The sequence below is a fragment of the Ornithorhynchus anatinus genome, chromosome 2 (assembly GCF_004115215.2).
Source record: "Ornithorhynchus anatinus isolate Pmale09 chromosome 2, mOrnAna1.pri.v4, whole genome shotgun sequence".
Classification (NCBI taxonomy): domain Eukaryota; kingdom Metazoa; phylum Chordata; class Mammalia; order Monotremata; family Ornithorhynchidae; genus Ornithorhynchus; species Ornithorhynchus anatinus.
In genome coordinates this window covers 27,720,616-27,735,943 of record NC_041729.1, presented here as the reverse complement: position 1 = coordinate 27,735,943, position 15,328 = coordinate 27,720,616, and the positions used below count along the sequence as shown (strand labels likewise).

The 15,328-nt window shown below is 48.0% G+C and overlaps 1 protein-coding gene across 6 annotated transcripts in view; it reads right to left on the bottom strand.

Moving 5' to 3' along the window:
- The window catches only part of GSG1L (GSG1 like), a 249,653-nt gene extending 235,115 nt beyond the window's left edge, over positions 1-14,538 (bottom strand). For all 6 annotated transcript variants that reach the window (XM_029057523.2, XM_029057526.2, XM_029057527.2 and 3 more), the window contains exon 1: positions 14,097-14,538. In XM_029057523.2, coding sequence (XP_028913356.1) covers positions 14,097-14,400 — 304 coding nt within the window. In that variant the 5' untranslated portion in view covers positions 14,401-14,538. The remainder of the gene's footprint in view (positions 1-14,096) is intronic.
- Between the last annotated feature and the right edge of the window lie 790 nt (positions 14,539-15,328).

Below are 15,328 nucleotides of genomic sequence, written 5' to 3'. Positions count from 1 at the left end.
GTACCTATCCCAGCACTTAATACAGTGCTTGGCTCGGAGTTAAACACTCAACAAATATCACAGTTATTATTATCATTACTAGTACTGCAGCCTAAAAGTGGCAGGAAAGAGGTGAGAGGGGAGAAAACTTGGGGGGAATGAGGAAAACCCACAGATAAAGAAATAATGCAGTGAATAACAATGAAACCAGTAAGAGTTTGGTCCATTAAGACTTCTGGGCTATCTGTAGCTCCAGAGGAGTGCACTACTGGGCATGAGGGTGTTGTTGGGCACTGACATTCAATCAACGATATTTTTTGAGTGTTTAGTATGTGCAGAGCACTGGATTAAGCACTTGGGATTGTACAAAACAATACAGTTGGTAGACATAATTCCTGCCCACGGGAAGCTGTCTACAGGGGAGACCGATGAAATGTCTCCATCTTTCTGCCCCGAAAATTGAAGGAGAGGGAAGTGAAATAACTTCACGATCCATCAATGCTACTCATTGAGCATATATTGAGTAAAAAGTACTGTACTAAGCATTTGGGAGACCACAACAGTAAAAATAAATGCGACCTTGAGTCTGGTAAGGTCCCAAAACTCAGATGTCAGCCTACATGTTGAGGACAGACATCTTTGGGAAAGCAAGTAGAGAACCCCATCTATGTGGATGAATGAATCTAGGACAAGAAGTCCCACCTTGCATGAAAAACTTTAGCCTGTACTCCTCAGAGCACTAAGAACACTAGCCTCTCCTGATGAACTTTTGACTTCCTAGCAGACCAAATAGTAAGCACTTAACAAATATAATTTTTTTTAAAAAAACAACACCCTTGTGGTCGGTGGGTTCTGTTTTTTATAACTATCAAATGATTTAAAATGATAAAGTATATATGGAATATCACTATTATTACTATTGTTATTTATAAAGTAATAAATATGAAAATATTAATAAGTCAAAATAATAAACATATTGTTTATGGTGTTTGTTATTATTATGGTATTTATTCAGCACTTACTGTGTGCTGAGCTGAGAAGCAGCATGGCCCAGTGAAAAGAGCAGGGGTCTGGGAGTCAGAGGTCCTGCGAACTAGTCCCGCTCTGCCAGTTGCTTGCTGGGTGACATTGGGCAAGTCACTTCAATTCTGTGTGCCTCAGTTTCTCAACTGTAAAATGGAGATTAAATCCTTCTCCCTCTTAGTTAAACCTTGCGTCCTAAGTGAGACAGGGACTGTGTCCAATCTGCTTAACTTATATCTACCTCAGTGCTCAGCCTAGTGCTTGACATGTAGTAAGTGCTTAACAAACGTTGTTGTCTTATGCTGTCGAGTCGTGTCCGACCCATAATGACGCCATGGACACACCTCTCCCAGAACGCCCCACCTCCATCTGCAATCGTTCTGGTAGTACATCCATAGAGATTTCTTGACAGGTACCATAATGATAATAGTAAAAACTGTTCCAAGCAGTTGGGGTGATAGAGCTTGATCAAGTGAGACACAGTCCCTGTCCCACACGGTGTTCACAGTCGAAGTAAGTTCTTCTGGCACTCTGAGTTACGGGACGGCTTGTCGTGGATCTACTTGTGCCTACTCCATTTCTTAGAGAAGCAGTGTGGCTTTGTGGAAAGAGCACGGGACTGGGAGTCAGAGGATATGGGTTCTAATCCCGCCTCCACCACTTTTCTGCTGGGTGACCGTCTCTGTGCTTCAGTTGCCTCGTCTGTAAAATGGGGATTAAAACTGGGAGCCCCACATGGGGACAACCTGCTTACCTTGTATCTATCCCAGTGCTTAGAACAGTGCTTGGCACATCAGAAGCACTTTACAAATACCATAATAATAATAACCCAGGAGTCTGCCTCCAACAATGCCAATAAACTGATAATGCATGGCAGGGTAAAACCATCATTTCCAGGAGACACCTTCTAATATCTCTACCTTTTCTCTCTAACGGTACACTGTCGAGCTCTTGTCCATTAATTTTTTCCAAACCTTCTTGATATCTTCTACCCTGATAGCTTCTTGTGATATTGAATCCTCTTACTTTTTTTTTCGTATGGCACTTCTTAAGCACGTACTATGTGTCAGGAAATGTACTAAGCACTAGGGTAGATACAAATAACCAAGTTGGGCATTTCATACACTGTGTCAAAAACCAAATCTGCAAAAATAAATCAGTGACTACAAAGGTTATGGATGAAATGACCAGATTTTCTAGAGCTACTGTTGCTGCCATCATTATGGGAGACCATGAGACAGGAGAAATAAGAGGAGCCTTAAAGACCTATATCAGTAGGAAAAGTTAAAGTGGTTCTTTTACAAAATACAATCCACTGACAATTTTAGCCATGATTCTGTAGTCCTCATAACTTCTTCAGCCAATTAGGGACTTGTCTCAAACTGGAGAAAGCTCTTGGACACATACTAAAATGGAGAGCCACGCTTAGTCCCAGTCACTCTTAGCATTACTCGCTCCTTAGCTGCTGCCGTGATTTGTCCCTGTCTTTGTGTTGTCTTAATGTCTTGTTTCGTCTCTCAGTTCGGGTCTGTTGTCAGTCCTCTCTCCCCATTTATATTTTTAGACTGTAAACCCCTTGAGGGTCAGGGACCGTATCTAATTCCCATCTTCTAGACTGTCAACTCACTGTAGGTAGGGAGTGTGTCATTTTATTGTTATATTGTACTCTCCCAAGCACTCAGTACTTGGCACACAGTAAATGCTCAATAAATGTGATCGAATGAACCTGTCTATTCTTTCCCAGAGCTTAGTAGAGTGCTTTTAGTGTACTTTTAGTTCCGAATAAATGCTTTTCTTACTACACTTGCGGTGCGTTTCACCTCGTACCTCTTAATCATGGTGTCATTTTTCCTATCTTCAACCTTACTGAACTTGTCTTCGATCTGCCCTCCGTTCTCCCCGTTCCAGGTCATCTTCCTCCCACAAAACTCCCGCGTACAGCCTCTCCCTCTGTTCACCAGCCTCCCACGCTCCTCCCATCATATCTCCATATAGGGACCTCAAAGGCAAAAGGCAGCAGAATATCCCGCTTCCAACATGGATGGGGCAACGTAAAAAAGATGTTTGGCCCAATTCCATGAATATCAACAAATTCACACTTTAATCAAACCCTGTAAGAGAAGGGAGTTCCAAAGCCTGAGGGATCACCTAAAAAAAAAGTTCCCTGCCTGTAGCCTGAAATTGCCATTGGAAAATTCTTAACAGGGAAACAGAAGAGTGATCAAATCCCTGCAAACTAGGGGAGGAGCCAGATTCAGGGGAAGAGACTCTTGCCTAGCATTTTCTGGGGCCGGCCCACAGACGAGAGAAGTCGGGGAGAGAGCAGTGGCAACCATCCTCATGTCACTGTGTGGTTCTGTGCTGCACAAACCTGGAGGAAGAGAGGAATTCCCTTTACATTGTAACTGCCGAGAGAAAACCAAAAGTGTCGCCAATGGTTCCAGGTCTGCCAGCTTGCTGCAAAACCGAGCTACGCTGTCTGAAGCAATGACTCCTTTTTCTTAACTTTCATTTTTATTTTTGTAAGATCTATTCCTTCCCTCTCCTAGGTGGGAATGGTATAGGGAATCTCAGGAAGGGGAAAAGGGATGGAGACTTTCATTCTGGTCCCCTTGACCCTCTTGGATTTCTCTGCTTTTCCATGGCCTGCAATGGGAAGTCCCAAGATATGATTATTGCCAGGAGTTTTCTGTGTTATTAAACAATCGCCCACCTACTGCTCCCAGGTTAATTTAGGGTTCTTTGACTATCTGGGAGGTGGGGAAGTAAATCTAATGAAACCAACATTTCTTCCTTTCCTGCTCCACCAAAACCACAGATTCCATTGCTCTTCAAAGAACCTCTGCAATTATCCATGCTCCTTACTTTAGATCAATCAACAGTAGTAATAATTACAGTATTTGTTAAGCGCTTACTCTGTGCCAAACACTGTTCTAAGCACTGAGGTGGATACAGGTAATCAGGTCGTCCCACGTGGGGCTCAGTCAATCCCCATTTTACAGACGTGGTAACTGAGGCATGGAAAAGTTAAGTGATTTGCCCAAGGTCACACAGCAGATAAGTGGTGGAGCCGGGATTAGAACCCACATTCTCTGATTCTCAAACCCATGCTCTCGCTGCTAGTATTTATTGAACGTATGAGCAGAGAACTGTATAAGCACTTGAAAGGGTAAAATAGTAGATATGATCCCTGCTCTCAGTGACTTTACAATCTAGGTAGGGGTGAGGACAGACACTAAATAAATTGCAGGTAGGTGAAAGGAATAGAATATATAAAAATATGTATATAAACTCTATGGGAGGGGAGGGGGGCGCTGAGTATCCAAGTGCTTAAATGACAAGCAAATGCTGAAGTGGCAGCTGGGCAAACGGGATGAAGAAATAAAAGATTAATCAGGGAAGACAACTTGGAAAAGATGAGATTTCAGAAAGCCGTTGAAGATGGGTAGAGCAGTGGTCTGACGGATTTGAGGGGGGAGGGAGTTTCAGGCACAGCAGAGGGCGTGAGCAAGAGATATATGGAGGAAAAGGGAAGAATGAGGCACAGCAAACTGAAATGAAAGGAAAGAAGCATGCGAGCTGGGGAAGAGTAGAAGAGAGTGGGTAAATAGGAGGAAGACAGTTGATTGAGTATCTTGTAGCGAAGGTCAAGGGTTTCTGCTTGATGCAAAGAGAAAGGAGAAGCCACTGGAGCTTTCTGAGGAATGGAGAGACGTGCGGAATGATGTTTTACCAAAGTGAAATATTGACTGAAGGCAGGGGAGTCAGCAAGGAGGTTGATGCAGTAGTAAAGCTGGGATATAGCAAGTGCCTGAACCAGTGGAGAGGACAGTATGGATGGAAAGGAAGGAGCAGATTCTGTAGATGGTTTGAAGGAAGAACCAACAGGATTTGGTGGGTTGAGAAGGATTTAAGGAACCTGCCCAAGGTTAAGAGCTTTGTACTCTCCATGTTCTGTGCACACAGTAAGCACTCGATAAACACTATTGATTGAGATTTGGAGAGGATGGTGGTGGTGTCAACTGTGATGGGAAAATTAGGTGGAGGAGGGGATTTGGGAGGGAAGAGAAGTTCAGTTTGGGGCAGGTTGAGCTTGAGGTGCTATGTGGAGATGTTCTGAAGGCAGGAGAAAATATGAGATTTTAAATAAGCAGAGGTCGGTACTTGGAAGGCAGATTTGAGAATCATTCGCATAACAGTGGTAGTTGAAGCCATGAGAGTTGCCGGACTGTATATCCCGAGTGCTTAGTACAATGCTCTGCACTTATTAAGGGCTCAATAAATACTACTGAATGAATGAATGACAGCAGATAAATTCCCCAAGGGAGACCGCATGCTTTGAGAAGAAAAGGTGACCCCCAAACAGCCTTGAGGGACACCCAAAGTCTTCAGTTCTGAGGAATTATTCCGGGGCAAAAGGAAAACTCCTCAATCACTGGGGCAGACCAGTGGATAAAAACTTTGGCTAGAACAAATGTGGTTTGGAAATAAAGAATTGTTTCACAAAACAGTTTACTTGTTTTTCTAATTTCCAACGTCTGGGTAAGAACAACTACAGGCAAGCCACCCACTAGCCCCAAGGATGCTATCATTCTGGACCAGTACTCTTGGTTAAAAAAAAAACACCAAAGAAAAAAAAAATTCAAGGTCACCTTCAATCAACTGGTGGTATTTATTGAGTGCCTGTGTGCAGGACACTGTACTGTACTGCCACCTGATGCCGATCCTGCCTTGCTACCTCTCCAAACCACCACAGGACAGGAGCCACAACACCCCTGCGGGAATGAGGAGAAGCCCCTAACAGAGATCGACGTGACCCCACAGCCCCCACAGCGTGGGAGCTTTTGGAAGTCCCCTGCCTTTACCTGACACTGAAACCAGTTCCCTGCTTCCTACCAGATCAGTGAGAGACAGAAGCCATATTGGACTGCAGAATTATTAGCACTTGGGAGGCTCCCTCCATCTGTAATCAAAGGTGACTGGAGCCCTGAGATGTAAAAGGACACCTCCCTTCCCAAAACTACACATAGCTACTTTGTTTTATACTTACCTTGAATACACCTGGGGATTATGTCTGTTTCTCTCACATTTATCGCAGTAAGTCCTTCAGAAATACCATTACCAATAAATGTTTGGTAGAATACACTGAGGAAAACACAGTCCCTACCCTCAGAGGGCTTACAGTCTGCTTTGGGGCGAGACAGGCGTGCATAAGTTATTTACAGAGTTGGAGGAAGGGCAAAGATAGAGCACGCAGTTGCAGGAGTATGTCAGAATGACATACAACCACACACAAACCTCTGTATATATGAATAAACAACTTCTTACAGGTCACTAACCTCTTCCCCTGGAGGCATAACCAAATACGCCTCTCTTCATCACAGCATTATTTTGGAGGCCAGGGTCAGGTCTAGGCATTTTTGTACCTAAGGCTTAGCCCTAATTTTGCCCCCCCCCCCCACCCCCCCCACCCCCCCCCCACATCCCCCGACTTTCTTAGCACTGAGTAGGGGCTGATGTGGATGGCATCTTGCGACGCCTTAGCTCCCATTCAGGCCTTGCATGCACTTCTCCTCTCCCTGGGGCTTATTTTAGAAAGCCAAAGGCTAGTTCTAGTGGGTGGAAAGATGAAAGGAAATCAGCGTGAGAAGGAGATGTGCTGATAGCAGTAGGGATCGGTACTCTCCTCCCCACCTCCCAGGCACACTACTGCATTCCATGGCAGCCAGGGAAAATAGAGTATCATTGAAGAAGCAAGTCATAATCCAAACTAGAAAACATAAAAATAGGAAGGATCAGCCAATAATTTCATTATGAACCGTCATTTCATTTGCAACAACACTCCAAATACTTGGGCTGTTATACTGCACTGACCTTCAGAAAATATTCCCAGACATCCCTGGGTTGGGAGAATGATGCATTTCTTCTTACTCTCTTTTAGTTTTCCATTTTCCTCAACATGTTTTTCTCCTAGTATTATTTGCTCTCTGCTACTCTCCTCTGAGCCTATACTCCATCTCCCAACCCTACAGGCACGTGTGTTTGTGCGTTTGTTTCCCTGTGGGTAGCTGTGCCTTTTAGTGTGAAACCTAGCCTGAGGTCTACTTTTTCAGTGGCTGTTTGTTAACACAAATGCGTGTTCCTAATTTGTGTCTCTGCTTTATTTCCCACATAAACACACTTGAACAGGGAGAAAGTTTCCGGAGGCCCAAAACACAGTCCATCTGGCATTGGTTCCTACTCTGGGAGGGTTTCAGTGTCACCATAGGAGACTGATTGGGTTAGAGAGTGGTGTCATCCTTGACCACGAAAAACAGCTTTTAATGCACATAGCTACTTATCCATCTATATATGTATAAAGCCAGAGACAGAAAGAATGAAGAAAAGAGAAATAGAGGGTAGAACAGGAGGAGGAAAAATGAGCACAAAACAAAATACATAATTAGCTCAAAGGGTTTACCACCTCTGGTCACAAAACCCTCAGGCAGCTTCTACCAATGGCAAAGTATAGAAATATATATGTATATAGATAGATACATATAGATATATATCTCCATGTATATGGTTACTGCAGCAAACAAGTTTCCATTTCTTCTGAAAAAGAGTGAAAGTATTACAGAGAATGTTTGTACTGCCTTAATAATGGTATAGATGAAGTTTCATGTTGAAAGGAGGAGGTTTGTGATTTTCTGTACTCATGGAGGAGGACAGTTAAAAATTTATGGTGAGGAAAAACATTTTTTTCATTTAACAAGAACAAAAGTAATGCAATATCCCAGACTTAGCCCAGTGCCCATAGCCCTTTCTAATAGTGAGGTAGATTAACCCATTCACATCACTACAGTGATACTAACCACTAAAGGCTCAAGCCCAAAAGCCTACCACATTACATGAGATCTTTGTAGATATTAACTCATTACTTACCTCACCAGCACAATGAAAAAGCATGGGCTATTCTAGCTAACTTGAAGATGATAAAGGTAATCCAGGATATACAAAGGAAAAATTGCCTTTAGTGCCAAAATAAATCAGAAGAGGAACAAAATATGGAATATGGATCTATCTCCAATTTAATCAACCAACAAATCAGTGGTGTTTATTGAGTTCTTTCTGCGGGCAGGACGCCATACTGAGGTCTTGGGAAAAACACAATAGAGCTTACAGACCTGATCCCTGCCCATAAGGAGCTTACAGTCTACGGGGAAAGATAAACATTAAAGCAAATTACAGATGCACCATCAAGAGCTTGAGTGCCTTTCCCCATAATGTCCTTTTCACTCTCCTTGCCCAAAATAAAAAGTTGGCACTTATGCACTTGTTTCCTCACTTCCTCTACCAATTCTCCATAGTCTCTCCATTGTGCAATACGGATTAAACTTTGACTGTGGCCATTATTCTGCTTGGAAATCTGGTTTCAGCCATGATTATTGGGGCCTTTGTACAGCAAACAGATCTCGGCTAATCCCCCCATTCCCTCAGAGGAATGTCCTGAATATAGGAGATCAGTTTTTCAAATGATTTTTAATCTCTGTTTAGCGTAAATCAACCGAAGCAGCCCCAGTCTCACGAAGTCTGTTCTTTCTAATACAGTGCTCTGCCCGTAGTGGGTTGTTCCCAATAAATCTTGTTGATAATGACGATTACTATTTCCCAACAACCTTATCTGGTAGGAAGGGCTCCGTTGCTTCTGTGGGATAACAGAATGTGCTGAGCACCCAATCTCCATAAATGGGCATGAAATACCTGCTTTCCCTCCCATTTTGACTGTGGACCTCAGGTGGGACAGTGTTCAATCTGATTATCTTACACCTCCCCCAGCACTTAGCACAGTGTTTGACACAAAGTAAATAATACTATTCATATTGGAAGTGAATACATCAATGTTTTCTTTGAATGGGGCTTTTCACACAGAAAAGTTGTGCTTTCCCAAGGGTACAAAATCTCCTTATCTGTGATTGGTGTTGGCTGGGCAACTGTGCTTGCGAAGGGTAAAACGGTTTTTTTTTTCCAAGACTCCATTGGAGAAGTCTTAGAATTCTGAATGGGGCCAAAAAGTTTGAGTGGGAGTCAGAAGGACCCGAGTTCCAATCCCAGCTCTGCCACTTGTCGGCTGTGTGACCTTGGGCAAGTCATTTAACTTCCCTGTGCCTCAGTTATCTCATCTATACTACGGGGATTAAGACTAAGAGCCCTATGTGGGTCAGGGACTGTGACCAACCTGATTAGCTTGTGTCTTCTTCCCCAGTGCTCATCACAGTGCCCGGCACAGAGTAAGTGCTTAACAAGCACCATTAAAAAGAAAAAAAAAAGCAAATCAGGTGGGTTGGATGTGGTTTTGAAGACAGGCCCTGGACAACATGTAAAATTTAATCAATCGTCTGGGCACATTACAGTGAAAGGAACGAGACGCTGAAATGAATAACTATACTAATGAGAAGTTTTGTATTTAATTTCAAGACTCGGAGAGACAAAGATCTGAGAAAAAAACATAACCCCTGAACTAACTACGTGCTGCTCAGGAGCTTCCAATTTGCAGTATTCTTAGTCTTCCCTCCCTGCCCTAAACTGGTCAACTAATATTTTCTACTTCCCAAAAGGATCAGTGCCCACCTAATCTCTTCATTCAATTGTATTTATTGAGCGCTTACCACAATAGAAGTGGGTTCATTAGAAGCCCACTCAAAAATAGTGTGTGGGGGGGTCACTGCCACCCCATGACCCACATTCACACCATACCAGTCTACGCTGAGCCTCTACGGAACACAAGCTTCCATCGAATGGACTTCGGCCCCCCAAGATTTCTAACGGGACAATTCATTCCCAAAGAGCCGCCACCCTTCCAAGCATCTTTCGGCCGCCAATATTTCAGTGGACATTAAAGGGCTCTCGGCGACGACACAGGTCTCCTTCGAGCGGGCAGCTTTCAGGAGGGTCTTTGCCAACGGCCCTCCCTCACCCAGCCCCTCGGAGGTTTTGGGGGACTCCGGCTCCCAGCTTTCTGAAAGCAGCTTCTTGAAGCAGCGTGGTTTTGGGGCAAGAGCCCCGGCTTGGGAGTCAGAGGTCGTGAGTTCTAATCCCCCCTCCCACCCCACCTCTTGTCAGCTGTGAGACTTGGAGCAAGTACTTCACTTCCCCCTTCGCCTCCCCTCAGCTGAGCCCCCTTTCCCTCTGCTCCCCATCCCCTCAGCACTGTGCTCATTTGTATATATTATTTATTACCCTATTTCGTTTGTTAATGAGGTTACAGGAATGAGGTAAAATGAAGCAGCGTGGCTCAGGGGAAAGAACACGGACTTGGGAGTCAGAGGTCATGGGTTCGAATCCCAGCTCTGCCACTTGTCAGCTGTGTGACTGTGGGCAAGTCACTTCACTTCTCTGTGCCTCAGTGACCTCATCTGTCAAATGGGGATTAAGATTGTGAGCCTCATGTGGGACAACCTGATTACCCTCTATCTATCCCAGCGTTCAAAACAGTGCTCTGCACATAGTAAGCGCTTAACAAATACCACCATTATTACATCCCCTTCATTGTATTTATCGTGATAATGTTGTCTTTTGTTTCATTCTCTTTTGCTCTACCGTCTCCCCCGATTATTCATTCATTCAATAGTATTTATTGAGCGCTTACTAGGTGCAGAGCACTGTACTAAGCGCTTGGAATGTACAATTCGGCAACAGATTAGACTGTGAGCCCGTCACTGGGCCGGGACGGTCTCTATCTGTTGCCCAATGGTCCATTCCAAGTGCTTAGCCCAGTGCTCTGCACCTAGTAAGGGCTCAATAAATACTACTGAATGAACTTCTCTGGGCCTCAGTTCCCTCATCTGGAAAATGGGGATGAAGACGGTGAGCCCCACCCCAGCGCTTTAGAATGGTGCTGGGCACAGAGTAAGCACTTCATAAATACCATCATCGGTAAGATCGGTTGTGAGGACGGCAGCCCGGGGAGAGGCCCGAGGAGAAAAGTAGCGAAAACAAAGTGGCAGGTCTGCCTCTCTCGGAAATGTCCGTTATTCCCCTTCGGCTCCGACCCCTCAAGTACCCCCTGGCCCGCATCCTCCCTCTGTCCCGGAATGCCCTCCCTCCTCAGCTCCGCCAAACTAACTCCCTTCCCCTCTTCCAAGCCCGACTGGGTGCTCACCTCCTCCAGGAGACCTTCCCACACTGAGCTTCCCCTTTCCCCTCTGCTCCCTCTCTGCTCCCCCCTTCACCTCCCCTCAGCTAAGCCCCCTTTTCCCCTGCTCCTCCCCCCCTCCCTCCCCCTCCCCTCAGCACTGTGCTCAGTTGCATATATTTTCATTACCCTATTTATTTTGTTAATGAGGTGTCCAACCCCTTCATTCTATTTATCGTGATGATGTTGTCTTGTTTTTGTCCGTCTGCCTCCCCCGATTCAATGGTGAGCCCCTCTTTGGGCCGGGATGGTCTCTCTCTCTGTTGCCCAACTGTCCATTCCAAGAGCTTAGTACAGTGCTCTGCACACAGTAAACGCTTAACAAATGCCATCGTTATTATTATTATTCCCCCGATTAGACTGTAAACCCGTCAGTGGGCCGGGATGGTCCCTCTCTGTTGCCCAACTGTCCATTCCAAGCGCTTAGTCCAGTGCTGTGCACATAGTAAGCGCTTAACAAATGCCATCATTATTATTATTATTCCCCCAATTAGACCGTAAACCCGTCATTGAGCAGGGATGGTCTCTCTCTGTTGCCCAATTGTCCATTCCAAGCGCTTAGTCCAGTGCTCTGCACCTAGTAAGCGCTCAATCAATACTGTTGAATGAATGCATGAGCCGTGGCATTTCCCTTCTGTTTTCGGTAGTTTCCTCTCCTCTTTAGGAGTTGGTTTTCGGCCCTTTTGGCGTCTCCCTTCCTGGCCCATCCGAGGGTCGTGTTTAGGGGCCTGGGAGGGCGGGACGCGACCGGTCCTTGAGGGGCCCCCGCGGGGATCGTCCCTCCGGCCCAACACTTCACTTCTCCCGCCCCTCCGATCCCTCATCGGGAAGAAGGGGATTAAGAGGGCGGGCGTGTCCCGTCTCACAGACTTGGATGTTCATCCGCTTGATTTTATTTATTGCTATTGTTCTTGTCTGTCCGCCTCCCCCGATTAGACTGTGTGAGCCCGTCAAAGGGCAGGGACTGTCTCTATCCGCTACCGATTGGTCCATTCCAAGCGCTTAGTACACTGCTCTGCACCTAGTAAGCGCTCAATAAACACTATTGAATGAATGAATGATCCGCCTTCAGGACGGCGCCCGGGGCGTAGTAAACGCTTAATAATAATGGTGGTATTTGTTAAGCGCTTACTATGTGCCAAGCACCGTTCTAGGCGCTTGGGGGGGGGGATACAAAGTGGTCCCAGGCGGGGCTCCTAGTCTTCATCCCCATTTGACAGAGGAGGTCACTGAGGCCCAGAGAAGGGAAGTGACTCGCCCACTGGCAAGTGGCAGCGCCGGGATTCGAACCCATGACCTCTGACTCCCAAGCCTGGGCTCACGCAGCGTGGCTCAGTGGCAAGAGCCCGGGCTTGGGAGTCAGAGGTCACGGGTTCGAATCCCGACTCTGCCCCTTGTCAGCTGTGTGACTGTGGGCGAGTCACTTCGCTGCTCCGTGCCTCAGTGACCTCATCTGTCAAATGGGGATGAAGACTGTGAGCCTCACGTGGGACCACCTGATCACCCTGCATCCCCCCTCCCCCCCCCCGCCCAGCGCTTAGAACAGCGCTCTGGACATAGTAAGCGCTTAACAAATACCAACATTATTATTAAAGAGCCCGGGTTTGGGAGTCAGAGGTCATGGGTTCGAATCCCGGCTCTGCCACTTGTCAGCTGTGCGACTGTGGGCAAGTCACTTCACTGTGCCTCAGTGACCTCATCTGTCAAATGGGGATTAACTGTGAGCCTCACGTGGGACAACCTGATGATCCTGTATCCCCCCCAGCGCTTAAAACAGCGCTCTGGACACAGTAAGCGCTTAACAAATACCAACATTATTATTATTATTCCCAGCGCTTACAACAGCCCTCTGCGCATAGTAAGCGCTTAACAAACCCCAACATTATTATTATTATTCCCAGCGCTTAGAACAGCGCTCTGTACATAGTAAACGCTTAACACCAACATTATTATTATTATTATTCCCAGCGCTTACAACAGTCCTCTGCACATAGTAAGCGCTTAACAAATACCAACATTCCTATTATTATTCCCAGCGCTTAGAACAGCGCTCTGCACATAGTAAGCGCTTAACAAACACCAACATTATTATTATTATTGTTCCCAGCGCTTAGAACAGCGCTCTGCACATAGTAAGCGCTTAACAAACACCCACATTATTATTATTATTATTATTCCCAGCGCTTAGAACAGTCCTCTGCACATAGTAAGCGCTTAACAAATACCAACATCCTTGTTATTATTCCCAGCGCTTACAACAGCGCTCTGCACATAGTAAGCGCTTAACAAACCCCCGACATTATTATTATTCCCAGCGCTTAGAACAGTCCTCTGCACATAATAAGCGCTTAACAAACACCCACATTATTATTATTATTCTTCCCAGCGCTTAGAACAGTCCTCTGCACATAGTAAGCGCTTAACACCCACATTATTATTATTATTATTCCCAGCGCTTAGAACAGTCCTCTGCACATAGTAAGCGCTTAACAAACACCCACATTATTATTATTATTCTTCCCAGCGCTTAGAACAGTCCTCTGCACATAGTAAGCGCTTAACAAATACCAACATCATTATTAACAACAAGCGCCACGGCTACTGTCTCCTCAGAGCGCCCCGACGGCCCGCCGCGCGCGCGCGCGCGCGCCTGTTTCCCGCGCTGCCCACGCGCGGCGCGCGCGCACTCTCCGGCCGCCGCGCGCTTCGACGGGGCGCGCGCGCCTCCTTCCCGCGCCGCGCGCACACTCTCCGGCCGCCGCGCGCGCGCCCCTCCCCGCGCGCTTCGACGGGGCGCTCGCGCTCCCTCGCCCCGCGCGCTCCGACGGCGCGAGCGCTCGCCCGCGACGTGCGCTCCTCCCCCCCCCCCACCCGCGCCTCCCCCGCGCGCGCGCGTGCGCGGCCCCGCGCGGCCCCTCACCCAGCCCGTTGAGGTTCTCCTCGCACGAGTACCAGATGCCGGTGTGGAAGGACCTGAAGAGGAAGCGGTCGTCGCCCGTCTCCCAGCTGTAGTGCACCGCGTCGGGGCCGGTGTCGTTGGCCGTCCCGTTCCCGCCGGCGTAGCCCAGGCAGTCGGCCTTCTTGCCTTTGCCACAGTGGGGCTTGGGCACCCGCTGCGTGCCCTCGCACCAGTGCGTGGTGAGGAAGGCGGTGGTGGAGAAGAGCAGCGCCAGCAGGTTGAGCCCCACGGCCAGCAGGGCTCGGCCGCGGCGGCTCGTCTTCATGCCGCTCGGGGAGCAGGAGGAGGGAGCGCGGGACCGGGAGCAGGGACCAGCCTCCCGCTCAGCGGGCGCTCCCCGCCAAGTCCAATCTGTTGCTGGGCCGCCCCGGCCGCCGCATGTCCATGGCGCCCGACGAGGAGGAGGAGGAGGAGGAGGAGGAGGAGGAGGCGGCGGGCGGGCAGGGGGAGCGGGGCGGGCCGGAGCAGGGCCGCCCGGCCGCCGCCGCCGCCGCCGCCGGCAGCACCGACTGCCCCCGACCATCTGCCGGGCTCAAGCCCCACGCGGGCCCGGGGCACGCGCCAAGACGCCGACGCCCCGACGGGAGCCCCCTGCAGGCCGCTCGGCCACACTGCACCCGCGCCCGGGGACCCACCCGGACGCCCCCTCCCGCCTTCCATCATCCTCAACTCGCACTCTCTGCAGAGCACTGCACTAAGCACTGGGAATCCATTGATTCATTCGTTCACTCCTTCCTAAGCACTGGGAATCCATTCACTCATTCACTCTTTCCTAAGCACTGGAAATCCATTCTGCCCCGACGGGAGCCCCCTGCAGGCCGCCCGGTGACACTGCACCCCGCGCCCGGGGACCCACCCGGACGCCCCCTCCCTCCTTCCATCATCCTCAACTCGCACTCTCTGCAGAGCACTGCACTAAGCACTGGGAATCCATTCATTCGCTCACTCCTTCCTAAGCACTTGAAATCCATTCATTCATTAATTCACTCCTTCCTAAGCACTGGGAATCCATTCATTCACTCACTCCTTCCTAAGCACTGGGAATCCATTCTGCCCCGACGGGAGCCCCCCGCAGGCCGCTCGGCCACACTGCACCCCGCGCCCGGGGACCGACCCAGCCGCCCCCCTCCTTCAATCGTATCCTGAACTCTCACTCTCTGCAGAGCACTGCACTAAGCACTGGGAATCCATTC